General features: G+C 41.4%; 1 protein-coding gene across 1 annotated transcript in view; it reads left to right on the forward strand.

The window, feature by feature from the left end:
• tenm3 (teneurin transmembrane protein 3) overlaps window positions 1–20581 on the forward strand; it is a 261242-nt gene that overhangs the window by 237033 nt on the left and 3628 nt on the right. The window contains exons 40-49 of the mRNA XM_083929171.1: window positions 6594–6791; window positions 7241–7300; window positions 8040–8384; window positions 10142–10386; window positions 10469–10650; window positions 11522–11724; window positions 12335–12445; window positions 12554–12696; window positions 12802–12926; window positions 16453–16583. Of these exons, the coding sequence (XP_083785297.1) occupies window positions 6594–6791; window positions 7241–7300; window positions 8040–8384; window positions 10142–10386; window positions 10469–10650; window positions 11522–11724; window positions 12335–12445; window positions 12554–12696; window positions 12802–12926; window positions 16453–16583 (1743 nt within the window). The remainder of the gene's footprint in view (window positions 1–6593; window positions 6792–7240; window positions 7301–8039; window positions 8385–10141; window positions 10387–10468; window positions 10651–11521; window positions 11725–12334; window positions 12446–12553; window positions 12697–12801; window positions 12927–16452; window positions 16584–20581) is intronic.

Below are 20581 nucleotides of genomic sequence, written 5' to 3' on the forward strand. Positions count from 1 at the left end.
AGCCGGCAAAAGATAAAATGAGAAAGAGAAGGCACAAAACAAGACACAAAACAAGAGGAGAGATCATTCCCCCCCTGGTGAATAAATGAGCAGTATTCTATTACTCCATGTGTTACTCTGTGCACACTCTCCCCTACTCTTGCACCTGTTTTTTATTCACTTCCTTCCTCCATCTGTCACTTTCTCTCCCTGCTGAAAATTCTTACTAGAAGCCTCTATGGGAAAAAAAGTGTCAAAAAGCAGAATTCATCACGCACTGTGACACACATACAACATCGTAGCTGCATCTATAGTCTGGCTTACTGGATGTACAGTTCTGGTGTAAAGTTTGATGAGCCCTTTCCTCCCCCTCTGCTATCTCTCCGATCAGGTTTAGTGCCACCCAGAACTATTGTTATTGGTTTGAAGAAATACAAACAGGCCAGAGGGGGTTTTCCCCCTATTCCAGAATGATAACTCGTGCAGCCAGACCATATGCTGTGGGTGGTCTGGCTATAGAGATACTGTTATTTATGATGAACACCATGAGCACAGTTGAGTGAGCGGTATACTCGTGTATTTCCCCGATACTACAGTAAGTACTGTAATCAATTAAGAACTCAATACAAAGGTTAAAGCAAGAAACATTTGGGAGCCTGAAAAATTGTCCAGGGGGAAATGTGTACAATGTATTGAATTACGCAATTTATTTCAGTATCTGCCAGTATCTCTGCGGATCCAAGAAAGAACAGGTCTTACAGTCAAATTAACACAAAAGGCAAAAAGTTATAGACAAATAAAAATCTAAATGAGTCCACTCTACAAGAATTAGACTTGGCCCTTTAGCTGCTTCCTAGCAACGCAAACCTGTCGTCATGGTGTATTAAAGACATAGAAATATGAATGGACAATAATACATCAGATCAGTTCAGTTTAATTCAGTGAAAGAGTTCAAAGCAAATGTGAAAAAACTAAAAGCGCAGTGTCACTTCTTCATGAGCCACTTTAGGTTAACAGACTTGGGCCTGTTCAGTTGGAGGTCGGTCAGTCAATGAATCAATCAATCAATCTATCAAATCATTTATTTTTCACATGGAATATAAAATACAATTCCAGTGAAATGTAATCCTGTCAGTTTCTTTACTTGTGCATTATAACAGCGTTTGGCAGTCTTAAGCCTTATGCGCACAGGATTAGTTTTAGTTTGATGTGAGGACGTAGGGTAAGGTCATTTTTACCAGGGGTTTTAGTCCAGCCCGAATGCCCCATGTCAGTAATTATTCTGGAGAATGTCAGCAAAGTTGTGTGTAAATTTAGTAACCCCCCACACACACGCACACGCACACACTCTCCTGGTAGAATTCAGGGATTTCTTAATCCTGTGCGAATTGGCCATTTATATTACAGACATCCTGAGGTTAAACATTTTTCATCTTGGATGTCTTGCTCCTTCATTTGTCCCAGGAGTGTTTGTCATTGGGGCCTGGTGGCCCGGGGGGCCTGGGGGGCCTGGGGCTTAACATGCATAGCTCTTCTGCTGGAACAGAAAAACTGGACTTCTTTGTAGAATAATGTGACACCAAGTTCCTCCAGTTGTCCAAAACAAAAGACCAATCCTCTCAGCCCCTCCTGCAATTTGATTAATAGTGGGAGATAATCTGAAATGTGAGGAAAATACAGATCTAATATATAGGACAGGACAGCAGCAACTCTTCTTTGCCTGGGAGATAACTCTTATAATGTGAAAAACACACGCTCTCCTGGGTGTGTGCTCCCTGCCTCAGGCAGGCGGTAAAGATCACCTTGACAGCACTGAACAGGGCCGCAAGGCCTTGCAAAGAGGGGTTTGTTCGGCCCTACCCTGCCTAAAGGATATTTACACCAGGCGCTGCAAGGATAAGGCTAAGAGAATCATTAAAGACCACCCAGCACTTTTCTCCCTGATGAGGTTGAGAAGAAGGTACCAGATACACCAGGCCAGCACTGCTCAGGAGGAGCCTCTTCCCTCAGGACATTTTTTTCTACCAGAGGTGTGTGCGTGTGTGTGTGTGTGTGTGGCGGGGGGGTACTCGATTTACGCACTACATCACCTCCCTGTCTCCATGTGCGTGCTACGTAGCTTCCTGATATCACAAAACTAACTAAACAGGAAACTAAAGGACATAATCAATTATTGAAAAAAAGTGAGAAAGGTGCTTCTTCAAGTGCCTCCATTCTCAAAAGAAAATGCGGAAACTACGTATTAACAGGATATGATGGAATATCCACATACATTTTACAAAGTGTCATATTTGGACGGGATTACCTGAGGTGTTTTTTCTGGACCGTTTTACAGAGGGTAAAAATCACTGTCATTTTTACTGACATTCTCCAGAATAAGTACTGGCATGGCGCAGAACAGGACTAAAACCCCAGGTCATGCAGCACTGGGCTGCATGGGGCACCTGCTCTATTAGGTCAGCTACTGGATGCCCCAACAGACAGCATTCTGTAGTGGACATTATTGCATGGGCTTAGGAATACTTCCAGAAACCATTGTCTGTGAACACAGTTCATTATTGCATCAAAAAGGGACATTTGAAAATGCGAAGAAGAAACCGTATATAAACTCGATCCAGAAACGCCGCCGCCTTCTCTCAGCTCATTTAAGATGGACTGAGGTCAGGCGGACAACTGTCCTGTGGTCTCACGAGTCAACATTTGGAAATCATGGATGCTCCGTCCTCCATGCTAAAGAAGAGAGGGACCATCCAGCTTATCGGCGCACAGTTCAAAATCCAGCATCCATGATGGTATGGGGATGCATTAGTGCACATGGGTAACCTGCACATTTGTGAAGGCTCCAATAATGCTGAACCCTATATTCAGGTTTTGGAGCAACAAATGCTGACAAGTAGACAACATCTTTTTCAGAGAAGTCCTTGATTATTTCAGCAAGACAATGCCACAACACATTCCACACCAGTCCAACAGCATTGCTCTGTAGTAAAAGAGTCCAGGTGTTAAACTGGCATTCTGCAGTCCAGATTTGTCTACCATTGAAAAAGTGTGGCACATTGTTAAATGTAAAATATGACAAAGAAACCCCAAACTGTTGAGCAGCTGAAATCCTACATCAAGCAAAAATGACAAAACATTCCACTTTCAAAATGACAGCAACCGGTCTCCTCAGTTCCCAAAGGCTTACGAGAGGTGATGCAACAGAGTGGTAAACATGACCCTGTCCCACCAGATTCTAAATTCTAATATTACAAAAACTATTAAATGTTGTCTTTGTGAAATTTTTAATTACTTATGGGGTTTTTAATGATTTGAAAATCATTGCATTCTGTTTCTCTTTAACGGAGGAAATGGGGTTGTAGTAACTACAGTACAGGAGCTACTTAAATCTAGAACATAATTACTGGGCTGACGAAGCACATAAATGAACATTACATTTTGTATTATCCTCATTGAAAATGGACAATGCCAGAGATTTAAGAAGGAGGTGGTTTGGGGGGGGGGGGCTGTGGCAGCAGTCTTGGCAAGAGTGAATCAGCAGATTAGTCCATCTGATTTATATTTGAATTATGATTGAATGTTATCATTCAGCTGGTAGCCAAGCAGCTGCTGAATGAGCCAGCAATGGTAAAGCATGAATGGAGAGGCTGATGACAGCGTTACTTCAGTGCTCTGATCAACCTAATGTGATGCTCCATTTCAGATTACTGAAGAGATCTGCCAGACCAGACACCTGAAGGGTTAAAGGCCCTAAGAAAGGGAGGGCACAGCCCATTAAGGGCCTTCAAAACAAATATTAAAAGCTTCCTAACTGATTATTTTCTGCACTGGAAATTATGAAGAAAGCTGGCACAGGTGTGTTGTGGATGGACCTAGATCTTATAGAAACACACATGAACAGATGCCACATATGCCTCAGCTAAATTGCTGCTGTTATATGGCTGGTAATGTGCCCAGGGGGCTGCAAATAAAGCACTACTTAAAATGCAAGGCGAGCTGTCTAATTCTCATGCAGGTGGGATTTTGCATAAGATCCAGTGGGGCACAACCCCACCAGATGGCACAAAAATATCAAGACATCCATCTAATAAATCTTGATTCCCTCATTTATTTCTAATGTGGATGTGTAGCATTTTTAAAACCAACATCCAGTCAACAACTTATAGTGAAATCACAGACTGTATATAAAGATGATCAACTCATGTCCACTTCAGCTTTTCAAAAAGTGAAGCCAAAATATCCCGGATGCGGGCACTACCATGTTGTCATTTCTCAGCCGAGTGTGTGCAGTTGGGATCAGGTGGTGGAGCTATGTAATCGCTAGTCACAGCTGTCAATCCCTTTTATAGCATCAAATAACTCATTAAAAACAAACGTACTTACTTACTTACTTACTTTAACTTGGGGAGTAGCTAGTAACGTGTAACCGCTATGTAATTTAATTACAAAAAAACATAATTGTATCAGTTAAATTACTGCAGAAAACTGTATGATTAAATAACAGTTATTTATGGAATTATTCATGATTACAATTTAAGTTACATCTGAACGATTTCTTCAAAAAACTAAGGCAGGCATCCCCAATCCTGCTCCAGCTGTTTGAAACCGAGCAACTGAAGCTTGATAACGAGCAGAGCATTAGACTCAGGTATGTTTGACCAGGGACAAACCTAAAACTAATTGAGCCCCGTATTTTGCTTGGTGAATATGCAGGAGTTTTTCTGACGTAATGGTATTCATTATTCAACAGCTGTGTTGAGTACTGCTGGAAGCTTAACACTGTCTGGTCCAAAAATGTGAAAATTGGTCAACAGTTTATTACATTGATTCAAAGGAAGAAGTAGGCTAAGTTTAAGGAAGTAAACAGAAAGTTATCAAATGTAATAAGTTACATTACTTTGATAAAGTAATTGAAATAGTTACACAACACACAACTGCCCTCGACTGGCTCACCTCCTACCTCACCAACAGGCAACAGTTCGTCTCCCTCTCCGGCCACACATCCACCCTCTCTCCTGTTTCGCAGGGGGTCCCTCAAGGCTCAGTCCTTGGCCCCCTTCCCTTCATATGCTACCTATTCCCCCTTGGTCACCTCATCCGCTCACTCAACCTCGATTTCCACTGCTATGCTGACGACACCCAGATCTACATCCGCACCAAACCCACCCAAAATCTTCCACTCAACCACATTGAAACCTGCATTTCTGCAATAAAAACATGGCTGTCCCAGAACTTCCTCAAACTCAACAGCGACAAAACAGAACTCCTCCTCATTGGCACCAAATCCACTTTAAACAAAACCGGACCCATCTCACTTACCATTGACAGCTCAATCATTTCTCCCTCCCCCCTTGCACGCAACCTTGGTGTTATCCTGGACCCCACGCTCTCCTTTGATCACCACGTCCGCTCCATCGTCAAGACCTCCTACTTCCACCTCCGCCGCATCGCCAAAATCAGACACTGCCTCTCCCCCCCTGCCGCTGAATCCCTCATCCACGCCTTCATCTCCTCACGTCTCGACTACTGCAATTCCCTCCTCACTGGCATCACCTCCCATTACCTCCATAGACTCCAAATGGTCCAGAACTCTGCTGCTCGCCTCCTCACTCACACCCGCTCCCGCGAACACATCACCCCCATTCTCTACACCCTCCACTGGCTCCCGATCAAACAACGCATCGACTTCAAAATACTCCTCCTCACCTTCAAAGCTCTTCACCATCTGGCACCACCCTACCTCTCTGACCTCCTTACCCCCCACCGCCCCTCCCGAGCCCTCCGATCCTCCTCCTCCCTAACTCTGACCTTGCCACCTTCCAAACTCAAAACCTTCGGACACAGAGCTTTCTCTAGAACTGCACCCCGACTCTGGAACTCTCTCCCCCAGCCCATCCGCGACTCTCCATCACTCACAACATTTAAATCCCGTCTAAAAACCTTCCTTTTCTCACAAGCCTACAACCTCCCCTACCCATAACTACATTCACTCCCGGCCTCTCCCCCCGACTCCCCCCCCCACCCTCCTTCCGCTCTCCTCACCCATTTCAGCCCCTCCCCTTGACACCCCCCCCCCCCCCCCCCCCCCCCCCCCCCCCCCCCCCCCCCCCCCCCCCCCCCCCCACTGCTCTTCAATCCATCCCCCCACCTCTATTGTTGTACCTGTTTCTGGCTATTTGTCTGTATCACCATTACCCCATGCCCCCTTCGCCTTGCTTCCCTGTCATCCTTGTCATCCTTGTCTCCTGTTGTTTATCGTCTGTATATATTATATGTCCTACTCTGTAAGCGACTTTGGGTCTCTGAAAAGCGCTATATAAATAAAATGAATTATTATTATTATTATTATTACAACGGTTAGATTATCAAGAGGGTAACTTGTAATTGTAAAAAGTAATCTTCCCAACACTGACTGCAACCAGCCACCAGGGGGCGATCAAGATGCTTTGATATGATGTCATGGAGGCTCCTCTCTGCCCCCAACCAGCCAATATGTATAGTATTAGTTTTGAATATTACTGGTATTATTTGTATATTAATATTTAACATCATTCTAGTGTTTCTTACTGCTCTGATGGCATGTCATGACCCTTTGTCCTGCCTCTCTCTAACAGTCTATGGTCTTGCTGCTGCACAGCCAACACCAGTACATCTTCGACTATGACTCCGGGGACCGTCTGGCAGCGGTCACAATGCCCAGCGTGGCTCGACACACCATGCAGACTATCAGATCCATAGGATACTACAGGAACATCTACAACCCCCCAGAGAGCAACGCCTCTGTTACTGTGGACTACTCTGAAGATGGACAGGTGTGTGTGTGTGTGTGTGTGTGTGTGTGTGTGTGTGTGTGTGTGTGTGTGTGTGTGTGTGTGTGTGTGTGTGTGTGTGTGTGTGTGTGTGTGTGTGTGTGTGTGTGTGTGTGTGTGTGTGTGTGTGTGTGTGTGTGTGTGTGTGTGTGTGTGTGTGTGTGTGTGTGTGTGTGTGTGTGTGTGCAGTTCATATCACTTGATAGGATTTTTTAATTTTCCTTCTTTGTGTTATTTTCCTTAGCAGACGTTGTAGTTCTAAAGTATACTGTTTTGTGACTGTAACTGGCAGACGAGCAATATTCATCAATTCTGTTAATATAAATATTTTTTGAGTCTGATGAGCAACCCACTCTCTGATCATCATTTTAATGATATTAGATATGTTGATAACCTTTATTTAAACATCACTCCCCCTCTCTCTCTCTCTCTCTCTCTCTCTCTCTCTCTAGCTCCTCAGAGTCGCCCATTTAGGCACTGGACGCCGTATATTGTACAAATATCGCAGACAGGTATGTAATTTTCTATTTTTACAGAGTCAACATAATTAATAATAATGAAATTAATCATTAATCATTATCTGATTGTAAATGTATGTGTGATGTTTTGCAATTTAAAATCATTTAAAAAATTAAATATTCATAGCAAAAATTTGATCAAATTTTTATTGCTATTTCCTGTTAAGTCAACATATGTATATATAGCAGTTGTGCATACATTTGAAGAAGATACATTTTTCCTAGAGATGCAAATGATGCTTCCTGAACTACTTTCTTTATTTTCTGAGTCCACTAGATGGAGCTCTTGGTTTAAAGAATTCAGTGTAATTTAAAGATTCAGTGTGTTTTCAACCCTTTGTTGAACAGAGAGCTCCATCTAGTGGACTTTAGTGGAACTTCCCATCACTACTTTTTCATCAAGATCCTGAACAGGATTTTCAAGATATAATATAGGGAATACATGCATTTTTGCATCAAGACTCTGTTTGGTGTACTTAGAGTCCTGGCAGGGAGAGATCAATACAGCCCAAACATGAAGAAGAAACAAAGTCAGGTGGACCCTACTGAAGCAGCAGCAGCTGCAGCGTACAACGAACAGGGATTTTGGCAGTTTGAAAAGACAACTGAAGTCAGTTGATGGCAGTCATTGAAGTTAACTGATGGTGTAGCTGATCCTGGATGAACAGGATTTGATACTTTACACAGCCCATTTTTGTAAACACATACTGCTCTGTTTTATTTCTCTCATCAGAACAAGCTGGCAGAGATCCTCTATGACTCAACGCGGGTCAGTTTCACATATGATGAGACCGCCGGTGTGCTTAAGACGGTCAACCTGCAGAGCGAAGGCTTTATCTGCTCCATCCGGTACCGCCAGATCGGCCCGCTGGTTGACCGGCAAATATTCCGTTTCAGCGAGGACGGGATGGTGAATGCACGATTTGACTACACCTACGACAACAGCTTCCGAGTCACCAGTATGCAGGCTGTAATCAATGAGACACCTCTGCCAATCGATCTTTATCAGTTTGATGATATATCTGGGAAGGTGGAGCAGTTTGGGAAGTTTGGAGTCATCTATTATGATATCAATCAGGTAAGACCGGATTGGTTGCATTGTTTGCCTTTAAATGATGATTAAGTTAGAAAAAATATCTTATATATCTAGATAAGGTGGATCAGTCGTTTAAGTTGGAGGTGATACTATCAGCATTTAAAGGGTCAGATACATCAATCTCAGTCTGAACCTCTAAGTGAATGAATGATCTATTGTAAGGTGTGTGCTCTTTGGCATCACCCACAGCCCCTTAACATCCTGTTGTGACTTTACTGTTTAACCCTCATCCACCCTTCCAAACTGACAATTTTCACAGTTGCACATGGCATCAATGGTTAATAATCAATAGTGGGGAAGGAGATACGGCTAAATCATTAGATCACAACATTTTCTACTTTGCTGATAATATGACAGATGTATTTGACAGTAGTTTGTCACGCAAATGACAAGAACAGTAACCCATAAATGTACCAATTCAGTGTGTTTACTCCTCAAATAATATGTGTTAAAGAGCACAATAGATAAGTGCATGAGTGAATGTTGGTTTTGGAATGCCAACACGGAACTGCTAGAAAAAATACTTGTAACTTCCATGTTTTCCATAACATAAAAGCAAAGAACCTGGAATTGAAATATTTATAAAACTCTACCTTTTGGAAGAAGCAATAGGTAATGTCCCTCAGCAGCACTCAGTTAGTGGTTAAACAACCAGGTTTACTGCCACCATGTCTGCAGACTATTGGTGGACTTTTTTAGCCTTCATAGCATTTTCTCTGGCATATATGTCGAGCCCCTCTCCTATTCAGACAGATTTCCAGCCAGCCAGATCCTGGGGAAGCCAAACGCAACCATCTAACTCGTGGGGCGGCTTTAAGACGATGACTGACAGAGGAACGTCACAGCGTTATTGTCACGTCATAGTGTAATTGGCACGTCATAGCGTAATTGGCACACCATAGTGTAATTGGCGTTCTCCATCTAGCACAACTGTCAAACTAGGCAGCGTTGATCAAATATGAATCAAGTTTGTGTTACTGTATTTCCAATTTCTCTACCCTAATGTTTCAGAAACACATTTTTGTGTTTACATTTACTGTTCAGCTGTTTGACAAAGTTTGTGACCTGGCTTCCCTCGTTTTCCCAAGCACAGCCTCAACTTGCATGTGTTGCTCAGTGCTACGTTGTTTCGTTGCTGATAGGTCACTTCTGTTGCTCTGATTGGTTGTGGGTCTACCCAGCTCTGCACCATTAAAAACGTCTCTTAAAAATTGGACTTGTAATGGATGGACTTGTACTTACAGTATAAAGCACATTTCTAGTCTTTTGACCACTCAATGCACTTTTGCAGTTTTTAGTAGTAGTTTACGCTAAACCCATTCACACAGACATTCATACACTTATGGCAGAGGTTACCTGCCCAATCTAGGTGAGGGCAGGGGAGCAATTTGGTGTTCAGTGTCGTGCCCAAGGACACTTCAACATGGGGAGCGGTCTTTAGTTCTTCCGATCTTCCGAGTTTTGTCGATGCTATAGGCTACTCTCTTCTACCACGCAAACCATTCGATTCTCAGGAGTGATTGTGAGATGCTTGATAAGCATTCCCTGAGCTATATGCTTGACTTCCTCAAATACAACTGGTCATAAATGTATTTATGTGTCTACAAAGCAGGACTAAAAACTCCCTGAATGGCATCTGTTTAGTGTTAATGTCAACGTCTTGTCTGGTCAGTCATGTCTCTTCAGCTTTATGCCAGTGTAGGAAGTAAACTGTTGGTTTTGTGAACTTGTCTTCTTAGATCATCTCCACAGCAGTGATGACCTACACTAAACACTTCGACCAGCACGGCCGCATCAAGGAGATCCAGTATGAGATCTTCAGGTCCCTCATGTACTGGATCACCATTCAGTACGACAACATGGGCCGAGTCACTAAGCGGGAGATCAAGATTGGACCGTTTGCCAACACAACCAAATATGGTTACGAGTATGACGTTGATGGCCAGCTGCAGACAGTCTCCCTCAATGAGAAGATGATGTGGAGGTAGGATCGAAACATTAAACTGAAGAAAGCACCATTTTTTGATGATGCCAAATGTTAATTGTATATGTTTCTGGCTTTCCAGGTATAATTACGATCTGAATGGGAACCTGCATTTGCTGAATCCTGGCAACAGCGGTCGGTTAACTCCTCTACGCTACGATCTAAGGGACAGAATCACTCGTCTGGGAGATGTTCAGTACAGGCTGGATGAAGATGGTTTCTTAAGACAGAGAGGAGCTGAGATATTTGAATACAACTCCAAAGGTGGGGATTATTATTTTGGTAGCCCAACAAAGCTGTATAAAGGCCCAGTAATACAGTTTATCAGTGTGTCGTAATGAATTAAGCAGTGCTAGAAGCTTGGTGATGTAGTGGCTACCGATATAAAAAGGTGTTTTGAGAACGGAACAGTGTCAAAAGCTAATTAAATAATAATAGTGATAATAATACTTAAACAAAATAAACCAATTAGAAAAAAAACAAAGACAACCCCGTATATAATAGATAAAAGAGAAATTCTTTGAACACTGATGTCTTGCCATCCCTTATCCTCCTAAACCTCTACTGTTTCCCTATCCCCAACCCTTCCCCTGACACGGTGCTTCTTTAAATACAATGAGACAGTGTGTAAAATACAGCTCAGGGACTTCTATGTGCAAGATGTGATATAATAGGCTGCCAAATCTTATTATACTGTGTGAGTTCAGCTTTTAGGACATCTTATCTTTCCAAATGTAACACACTTGTTCAATCATGTAGCCGCATCTTGCAGGTAGGAGCCATAGTAGTTGTTTGCTGCAATAAGGCAGCGAGACAGGAAATGGGCTGTGGTGAATCTTCTTGATGCTTCAGCTGCACCAAGAATAATTAATAAAGGTTCTGGATCCATTCAGGCCTGCTGTTTTACATTAAATGCTGGTGTGACAAAGCCTTAGTCATACTTTATTTTTGTAGAAGTTCAGCATTTTAAAAAAGAATTCTCCTTGTTAAAAAAGTCCCTCTGACGTTAATACTTACACTGGGGGTTACAAAAGTCTGCCATTTTTTAATTCTACACATTAGTTATCAACAGCAACATCTAACTTATTGTCGTTCCTCACCTCCTTATTCTTCCTTTTTATCATCTGTAATCCAGGTCTTCTAGTCCGTGTCTACAGTAAAGCGGCCAGCTGGACTATCCAGTACCGTTACGATGGTTTGGGTCGACGTGTGGCATCTAGAAACAGTCTGGGCCAACACCTGCAGTTCTTCTACGCTGACCTGAACTACCCCACCAGGATCACCCACGTCTATAACCACTCCAGCTCTGAGATCACATCCTTTTACTACGATCTGCAGGTAGCTACACTGGAAAAGCCATTATAAATATGGTGATTTCATGGTTAAAATACTAATTTGGTCAAATTTGACAAAGAAAGTATGTACATGTTATTTATTTTCCAAATGTTGTCCAGTATTTCTAGCTGGCAACAGACAGAGTCCAGCTTTCTCTGGACAGAGCTCCCACTCAGTGCTAGTTATGAGTCACTTTTGGTTTTCACTCTCAGCTTTTGATTTATGATAGTCTGTGTGGAGCAGGTTTCAGTCCAGTGACCAGAGGGAAAACATGGTGAATGTACAGCATCTCAATTAGAGTGCAGGTGACGGTTTTCTCTGCAGCACTTTATCACGTAAACATATTCTCAAAGAGCTCTTCTACTTCAAATGCTTCACATGTTAAGAGACTTGTAATGCAGTGACATTACGGAGATTAACTTGTCTATGTTGTTTTATGATAAAGAAAATAAATCATCAGTCACAACAACCACAATAATCATTTCATTATTTATAGCACTCCTGTTATCACATGGACTCAGAATGCTACAGCAACATTAAAACTCATCAGCATTACTGTTATAATTAGTATTATTGATTCATAATGTGTATAATTGTCACGTTTCTTGTACAGGGCCATGTGTTTGCTATGGAGATCAGCAGTGGAGAGGAGTTTTATATCGCATGTGATAACACTGGGACCCCACTGGCTGTCTTCAGCAATAATGGGCTCTTGCTCAAACAGGTATGTGTGTGTGAATGTGTGTGTTTTCCCTGCAAAGGAAGAAAGTGTTTGATGAAATGGTTTTGTGTCTTCCTATCAGATCCTAAATCTCTGTTTGTGTGTGTGTAGGTGCAGTACACAGCATATGGGGAGGTTTACTTTGATTCCAACCCGGACTTTGTACTGGTAATTGGTTTCCATGGAGGCTTGTATGATCCTCTGACTCGACTACTGCATTTTGGAGACAGAGACTACGACATCCCTGCTGGAAGGTATTCTCTCATTCCCAGTCCAAGCATGAGGTCACTTTCTACAACTGGATGCTATTCCAGCTTCGTCGTTGTCACATCTGACTGGAGTGTGTTTTTTTTATGAAGGTGGACTACTCCTGACTTCAGCACATGGACACATGTTGGTAAAGACCCCCAGCCCTTCAACCTCTACATGTTTCGAGGCAACAACCCCATCAGCAAGATTCATCAGGTCAAAGAATATGTTACAGGTAATGAGAATTGATTATAAAGCATGTAAGTCCGCCGTTTTCTTTCCAGATTAATGTGGTAGTAATTAGTAATAATTAGGAGTAATGCTTTTGGCGTCTGATGTGAGTCTGGTGTAAATGTGATGTAAGTCTGGAGTAAATGTGATGTCAGCCGGGTGTAAATGTGATGTGAGTCTGGTGTAAATGTGATGTGAGTCTGGTGTAAATGTGATGTGAGTCTGGTGTAAATGTGATGTGAGTCTGGTGTAAATGTGATGAGTCTGGTGTAAATGTGCTGTGAGTCTGGTGTAAATGTGATGTGAGTCTGGTGTAAATGTGATGTGAGTCTGGTGTAAATGTGATGTGAGTCTGGTGTAAATGTGATGTGAGTCTGGTGTAAATGTGATGTGAGTCTGGTGTAAATGTGATGTGGGTCTGGTGTAAATGTGATGTAAGTCTGGAGTAAATGTAATTTGTGAGTCTGGTGTAAGTGTGGTGTAAATGTGATGCGAGTCTGGTGTAAATGTGATGTGGGTCTGGTGTAAATGTGCTGGGAGTCTGGTGTAAATGTGATGTGGGTCTGGAGTAAATGTGATGTGAGTCTGGTGTAAATGTGATGTAAGTCTGGAGTAAATGTGATGTGAGTCTGGTGTAAATGTGATGTAAGTCTGGTGTAAATGTGATGTGAGTCTGGTGTAAATGTGATGTAAGTCTGGAGTAAATGTGATGTGAGTCTGGTGTAAATGTGATGTGAGTCTGGTGTAAATGTGATGTGAGTCTGGTGTAAATGTGATGTGAGTCTGGTGTAAATGTGATGTGAGTCTGGTGTAAATGTGATGTGATTCTGGTGTAAATGTGATGTGGGTCTGGTGTAAATGTGATGTGAGTCTGGTGTAAATGTGATGTAGGTCTGGTGTAAATGTGATGTGAGTCTGGTGTAAATGTGATGTTGGTCTGGTGTAAATGTGATGTGAGTCTGGTGTAAATGTGATGTGAGTCTGGTGTAAATGTGATGTGAGTCTGCTGTAAATGTAATTTGTGAGTCTGGTGTAAGTGTGGTGTAAATGTGATGTGAGTCTGGTGTAAATGTGATGTAAGTGTGATGTAAATGTAATGTGAGTCTGGTGTAAATGTGATGTGATTCTGGTGTAAATGTGATGTGGGTCTGGTGTAAATGTGATGTGAGTCTGGTGTAAATGTGATGTAGGTCTGGAGTAAATGTGATGTGAGTCTGGTGTAAATGTGATGTCAGCGGGGTGTAAATGTGATGTGAGTCTGGTGTAAATGTGATGTGAGTCTGATGTAAATGTGATGTGGGTCTGGTGTAAATGTGATGTGAGTCTGGTGTAAGTGTAATTTGTGAGTCTGGTGTAAGTGTGGTGTAAATGTGATGTGAGTCTGGTGTAAATGTGATGTAAGTGTGGTGTAAATGTGATGTAAGTCTGGAGTAAATGTGATGTAGGTCTGGTGTAAATGTGATGTGAGTCTGGTGTAAATGTGATGTCAGCCGGGTGTAAATGTGATGTGAGTCTGGTGTAAATGTGATGTGAGTCTGGTGTAAATGTGATGTGAGTCTGGTGTAAATGTGATGTAGGTCTGGTGTAAATGTGATGTGAGTCTGGTGTAAATGTGATGTCAGCGGGGTGTAAATGTGATGTGAGTCTGGTGTAAATGTGATGTGGGTCTAGTGTAAATGTGATGTGAGTCTGGTGTAAATGTGATGTGAGTCTGGTGTAAATGTGATGTGAGTCTGGTGTAAATGTGATGTGAGTCTGGTGTAAATGTGATGTGGGTCTAGTGTAAATGTGATGTGAGTCTGGTGTAAATGTGATGTGAGTCTGGTGTAAATGTGATGTGAGTCTGGTGTAAATGTGATGTGAGTCTGGTGTAAATGTGATGTGAGTCTAGTGTAAATGTGATGTAGGTCTGGTGTAAATGTGATGTGAGTCTGGTGTAAATGTGCTGTGAGTCTGGTGTAAATGTGATGTGAGTCTGGTGTAAATGTAATGTGGGTCTGGTGTAAATGTGATGTAAGTCTGGAGTAAATGTAATTTGTGAGTCTGGTGTAAGTGTGGTGTAAATGTGATGTGAGTCTGGTGTAAATGTGATGTGGGTCTGGTGTAAATGTGATGTGAGTCTGGTGTTAATGTGATGTAGGTCTGGTGTAAATGTGATGTGAGTCTGGTGTAAATGTGATGTGAGTCTGGTGTAAATGTGATGTGAGTCTGGTGTATATGTGATGTGAGTCTGGTGTATATGTGATGTGAGTCTGGTGTAAATGTGATGTGGGTCTGGTGTAAATGTGATGTGAGTCTGGTGTTAATGTGATGTAGGTCTGGTGTAAATGTGATGTGAGTCTGGTGTAAATGTGATGTGAGTCTGGTGTTAATGTGATGTAGGTCTGGTGTAAATGTGATGTGAGTCTGATGTAAATGTGATGTGAGTCTGGTGTATATGTGATGTGAGTCTGGTGTAAATGTGATGTGGGTCTGGTGTAAATGTGACGTGGGTCTGGTGTAAATCAGTCTGATTTTTGGAAAATTGTATTTCCCGTTTACCAGGTAAACTTATCATTGAGATATGAAATAATACATATGGAGCCCCCCTGGTGTCAGTCAAAAAAAACCAACATGTTCTAAACTGAGGGCAAAGATGATTAAACTTGGCTTCAGCAAGTCAGCTACTTCAACGTTAATGAAAGGTGCGTTTGACGTGACAACCACAATAGATGTAACGGTACGAAAGCAGCCAATGTACACTGTTGAACACAATATAGCATTAACTGTAAGGCTACTCTTAAATATTGATACATTGACTTACCTGTTAGGTGCGGTGTGGGTATTATTTTTTTTTTACAACGTTATTTGCATTCTTTTTATTTTATTGTTTTTTTAAGTCCTCTCTTCCTAAGTTTACTTGTTATGTCATTATAATTTAAGATTGTAATGTTCATTGAAAGAAGAAATCACCTTAAGTTTATATTTTGTTTCTCTTTTGAGTATGATGCCGAAATATTTTTACAAATGCTTGTATTATACTTGTGAAAATATGCAAGTAAAGTTGTAAAAAAAAAAGAGAGAGAAAAAAAACACCGCACTCACAGGTAAGTCAATGTATCAATATTTAGGAGTAGCCTTACAGTTAATGCTTTATTGTGTTCAACAGTGTACATTGGCTGCTTTCGTACCGTTGCATTTATTGTGGTTGTCACGTCAAACGCACCTTTCCTTGACGTTGCAGTAGCTGACGTCATATCTGTATGCGCGGGTTGCCAACTTTAATAATATGTGCCCTCAGTTTAGTACATGCATTTTTTTTTCTTGACTGGCCCCCGGGGGGCTTCGTAGATACAGCATGTGAGATGGGTCAGATAGATTTGGATTGTAGTAATGAGCTGCAATGTATGAGGTATTTGTAACAGGGGCTCCTCTGGAAGTAAAAGAAGGCATTAGAAATATGCAGTCTTTATTATTACAGTTTGTTCAGCTGGTGTTTCTATTGAGGGCAAATCATCAGATCTTTTTTCCACTGCTCTCCGTCTCTGCAGATGTCAATATCTGGTTGGTCACATTTGGCTTCCATCTCCACAACGCAATCCCAGGATTCCCCATTCCCAAGTTTGACCTGACACAGCCGTCACTGGAGATGAAAAAGAGCCAGCTGTGGGATGACCTGCCTGTATGTATCTGAAGTACTCTTAGATAGAACAGTTGAAAGAACCATGATGCAGATGCCCCATTAGCAGCAGACTGTTCTCTGTTATCATAACTGATATGATCTGATCCATATTTATGCACATGGAGCAGAAAGTGCTTCTGCACTGCTCTAACCTTCAAACAGTGATGAGAGATCTGGCAGCAGGTATTCTGTTGTTACCTGTTGTGACATCCCTGGTCATTACTTTTTTAAAACAATTTGTTTGAATGTATTATTATTATGATTATTGTTGTTATTATATTGTTATTATTTGAATATATTTTAACAATTTAAAGTTCCCATACAATGGGCAAGACAGCATGAATGTTTATTGTTTATTGGATCCCCATTAGTCGTCACCATGATGACAACTATTCTTCCCGGGGTCCCTAAAAAGCAAGACAAATAACAGTTCTAATAGAAGTCACAAACAATATAATATGAAAAAAAAACAAGCAATTAGATTATTCCCCTAAAAAACTCAGATCATGAAATAAGAATACTTAGATGACTAGGCAAGTATGAGTATGTGTATACATCCATCACGTGTGCATACACACACTCACGCACATCAAACTCCTACATGCACATATATATAGTATGCATATATACATTCACATGCACCAAGCACACACAGTACAAGTATATACATACATAGTACAAGCACCTGCATATACTTACGCACACATCTGCCCACACATACAGACACATTCAGAGATCAGCTCATTAAAAGTGATTAACAATTAATTGTATTTAAATGGTGCTACACATATATTCTACAGATATCCTAAATTTCTTTTTTTACTGTTTTGAACTCTACTATCTACTAAAATATCAGAAAAGTTTATTTCATACATGCAAAAGAAAAACACAAAACAAGAAGGACGAAAAAATATAGAAGAAAGTCTATCTATATATTTTTTTTAAAAACAAGATGAAAACTACAAACTGAACATTGAGAAGGAAACAAAGCAGTTGAAAACATGAAAATGAGAGCGTGAGAAGGTGAGTGAATTGAGAGACATCCTGACTTCATACTGACAAGAAAATCAGGAAATGGAGGGGAAAGAGGAAGCTGTCGGAAGAAATGGAGTGCGAATAATGAGGAGACAAGACAATAAAGAGTCATCCAGCCACAACAGTCCTCTATGCCTGTCTGGGCTTAAAACTCCTTTCTGTTGTCTTACATTCTGCTATTTATACACTTGTTTGGTGGCCAGGTTCTCAGGATGTCACACAGGCGCACAAAGAGTGAGAAACTGACACCAACATGAATGCTGCTTAATGAAGACAGAGGCAAAAATAGATGTGTCAGATTCAGAAAGGAATGTGGAGAAGACCAGAGACAATGAGCAGGGAAAGGAGAGAGGCTGGACTTATTTGTGTAGTTTGGGTGTGGTAATGGTCCTTCTCAACAGGAAGTTCAGAAGCTACACACACACACACACACACCCACACACACACACAGACACACAAATTTGAGATCAAAAATATCTTTATCTTATATATATCTATATCTATATATCGTATATGTAGTTTACATACAGTATATCCGGTGTGTGTGTGTGTGTGTGTGTGTGTGTGTGTGTGCACGTTTATAAATGTTATCTCATTAGTGCTTTGGCGCAGTACTGTTCTGCAGTACTCCTTTCACTTATTCAGGTTTATTTGAGAGCAGATGCAATAAAGACATACAGTAAACTGATGCGGTGTGCAGAAATACAGGCAGACATCTGGTTTTCTGCCCCCAGTCCCTGGGAGAGAGAACTAAAATGTTATACACATATGTAACACAACAATAACATGTACCTACAGACATTTTTTTTAATACAGAGAAACAGCAGATCCAGCATAAAATGACAAGAAAAAATATATAAAGTAAAAGTTACAAAAATTCTGTAAATGCACTATTTGCCGTTAGTTGTAATTACAAAATATAGAAGTTTTCCACCCCCCATACTCACCTACACACAACCAGTCAGCTGTAGTCAGAAGTCAGTGGGCTTTGATGCAGCACAGATTCTTTAAATCTATGAAAATATATGACTTTACTTACCTTCAACAATGACACCTTATGCATTATTATAGATGATTCAATATGTACTTCACTCTACTAAACACACAATGATAACATTTGGGGAGACACCCCAGGCAAAATCATCATTTGGCCATTTTGCTTCTTTAACGTGTCTTCTTTCAGACTAGTGGAAAGAAAACATCCAAACACACATTGAGGTGTTTGTTTTACTTCACTTCGGTTTGCATCTGTAGATTTGTCATAAATTTAACAAGTTAGCATTAGATAATGCCTCATTTCCATATTTAAACATGATAGTTCAGAAAACTTTTAGTGTCTCTTTAAAGGCCCTTTTCTCAAAATCTCAAAATTTTCACTCTGAGCCAGAAATATCTTCAGCAGCTGTTCTTGCTTTTTTGTCACACTTGCATGCTTCAGATCATCAAACATATTTCAATATCAGACAAAGATAACCTGAGTAAATACAAATGCCGTTTTTAAATGATGATTTAATTTATTAAGGTAAAAAATATATCCAAACCAACCTGGCCCTGTTTGAAAAAGGAATTGCAACACCTGCAATCAAGTGTTTGTGATAACTGATAAATGACTCTTTCACATCGCTGTGGAGGGATTTTGGTCCACACTTGGCAGAATTGTTTGAATTCAGTCACAATGGTGGGTTTTCAAAGTGAATGGCCTGGTTAAGGTAATTTGGGTTTTTTTGAGCCATTCAGAGGTGGCCTTGCTGGTGTGTTCAGATCATTGTCCTCCATTGCTGCATAACCCAAGTGTTCTTGAGCTTAAGGTCACAAACTGATGGGCGGACATTCTCCTTGAGGATTTTCTGGCAGAGAGCAGAATTCATTCACACTACCACCACCATGTTTGACTGTTGCTATAATGTTGATGTCTCTGAAACGCGGTATTAGTTTTACGCCAGATGTTATGGGATGCACACTTTACAAAAAGTTCCACTTTTGACTCGTTGGTCTACAGAATATTTTCCCTAAAGACTTGAGGATCATCAAGATGTTTTTTGGCAGACGGGTCTTTGTATTCTTTTTGGTTAGCAGGGATGCCATTTTGGCCCCGTCTCTTTCTTCTTGTTGAATCATGAACACTGACCTAACTGAGGCAAGTGAGGCCTGCAGTGCTTTAGTTGTTGTTCTGGGTTCTTTTGTCACCTCCTGAATGAGTTGTCCATGAGCTCTTGGAGTCATTTTGGTCAGCTGGCCACTCCTGGGAAGGTTCACCGCTGTTTCATGTTTTCTCCATTTTTGGACAATGGCTCTCACTGTGGTTCACTGGAGTCCCAAAACCTTAGAAATGGCTTTGTAACAATTCTAGACTGATAGATGTCAATGACTTTGTTTATCACAGTTAATTCAGAATTTAAAGCTATGGTCTACATTCTGAAAATCAGTTGACCCTCTGAGACAGAATACATGGCTTATGTATGCAAACATGTGTTGACATTGCTGTTTATCAGACCGGGGGCGTTCACAATCATAAGCCAGTATTGGCACGGACTAATGGAGGCTATTTATGTGACATCTACCACAATAAAATGCAAAGATGACCTGTTGAACAAAACGTCTGCTGTCTCAGCATCTGTTTTCAGTGCCAAATCCTGGCATAGCCTTCTCCACCGCCTCCTCTGTGGACTTACGTTTTCTTCCAACTTTCTCCGTTGGGGTGAGCAGAGGCCGCTTGCTGGTATCGGCTTTTCCTTCTCCATGGTAACAGAAGCTCCGGCAGCTGAGCTGCTAAGCTAATCACTAGCTGCTCAGAGTTTACAGAGAGGGAGGGGGAGTGGGAGGGGACGAGGAGGGATGACGAGGAGCAGGGGAGACGAGAGGATTGACGAATGGGAGCCTTCTGTGTCGGATGGCTCCCATTGGCTTGCGAACTTTCTGTGCAGTTTTACGGCATAATTGCCGTATAAACGATATTAGTAATA

Source organism: Echiichthys vipera (assembly GCF_963691815.1).
Source record: "Echiichthys vipera genome assembly, chromosome: 2".
Classification (NCBI taxonomy): domain Eukaryota; kingdom Metazoa; phylum Chordata; class Actinopteri; order Perciformes; family Trachinidae; genus Echiichthys; species Echiichthys vipera.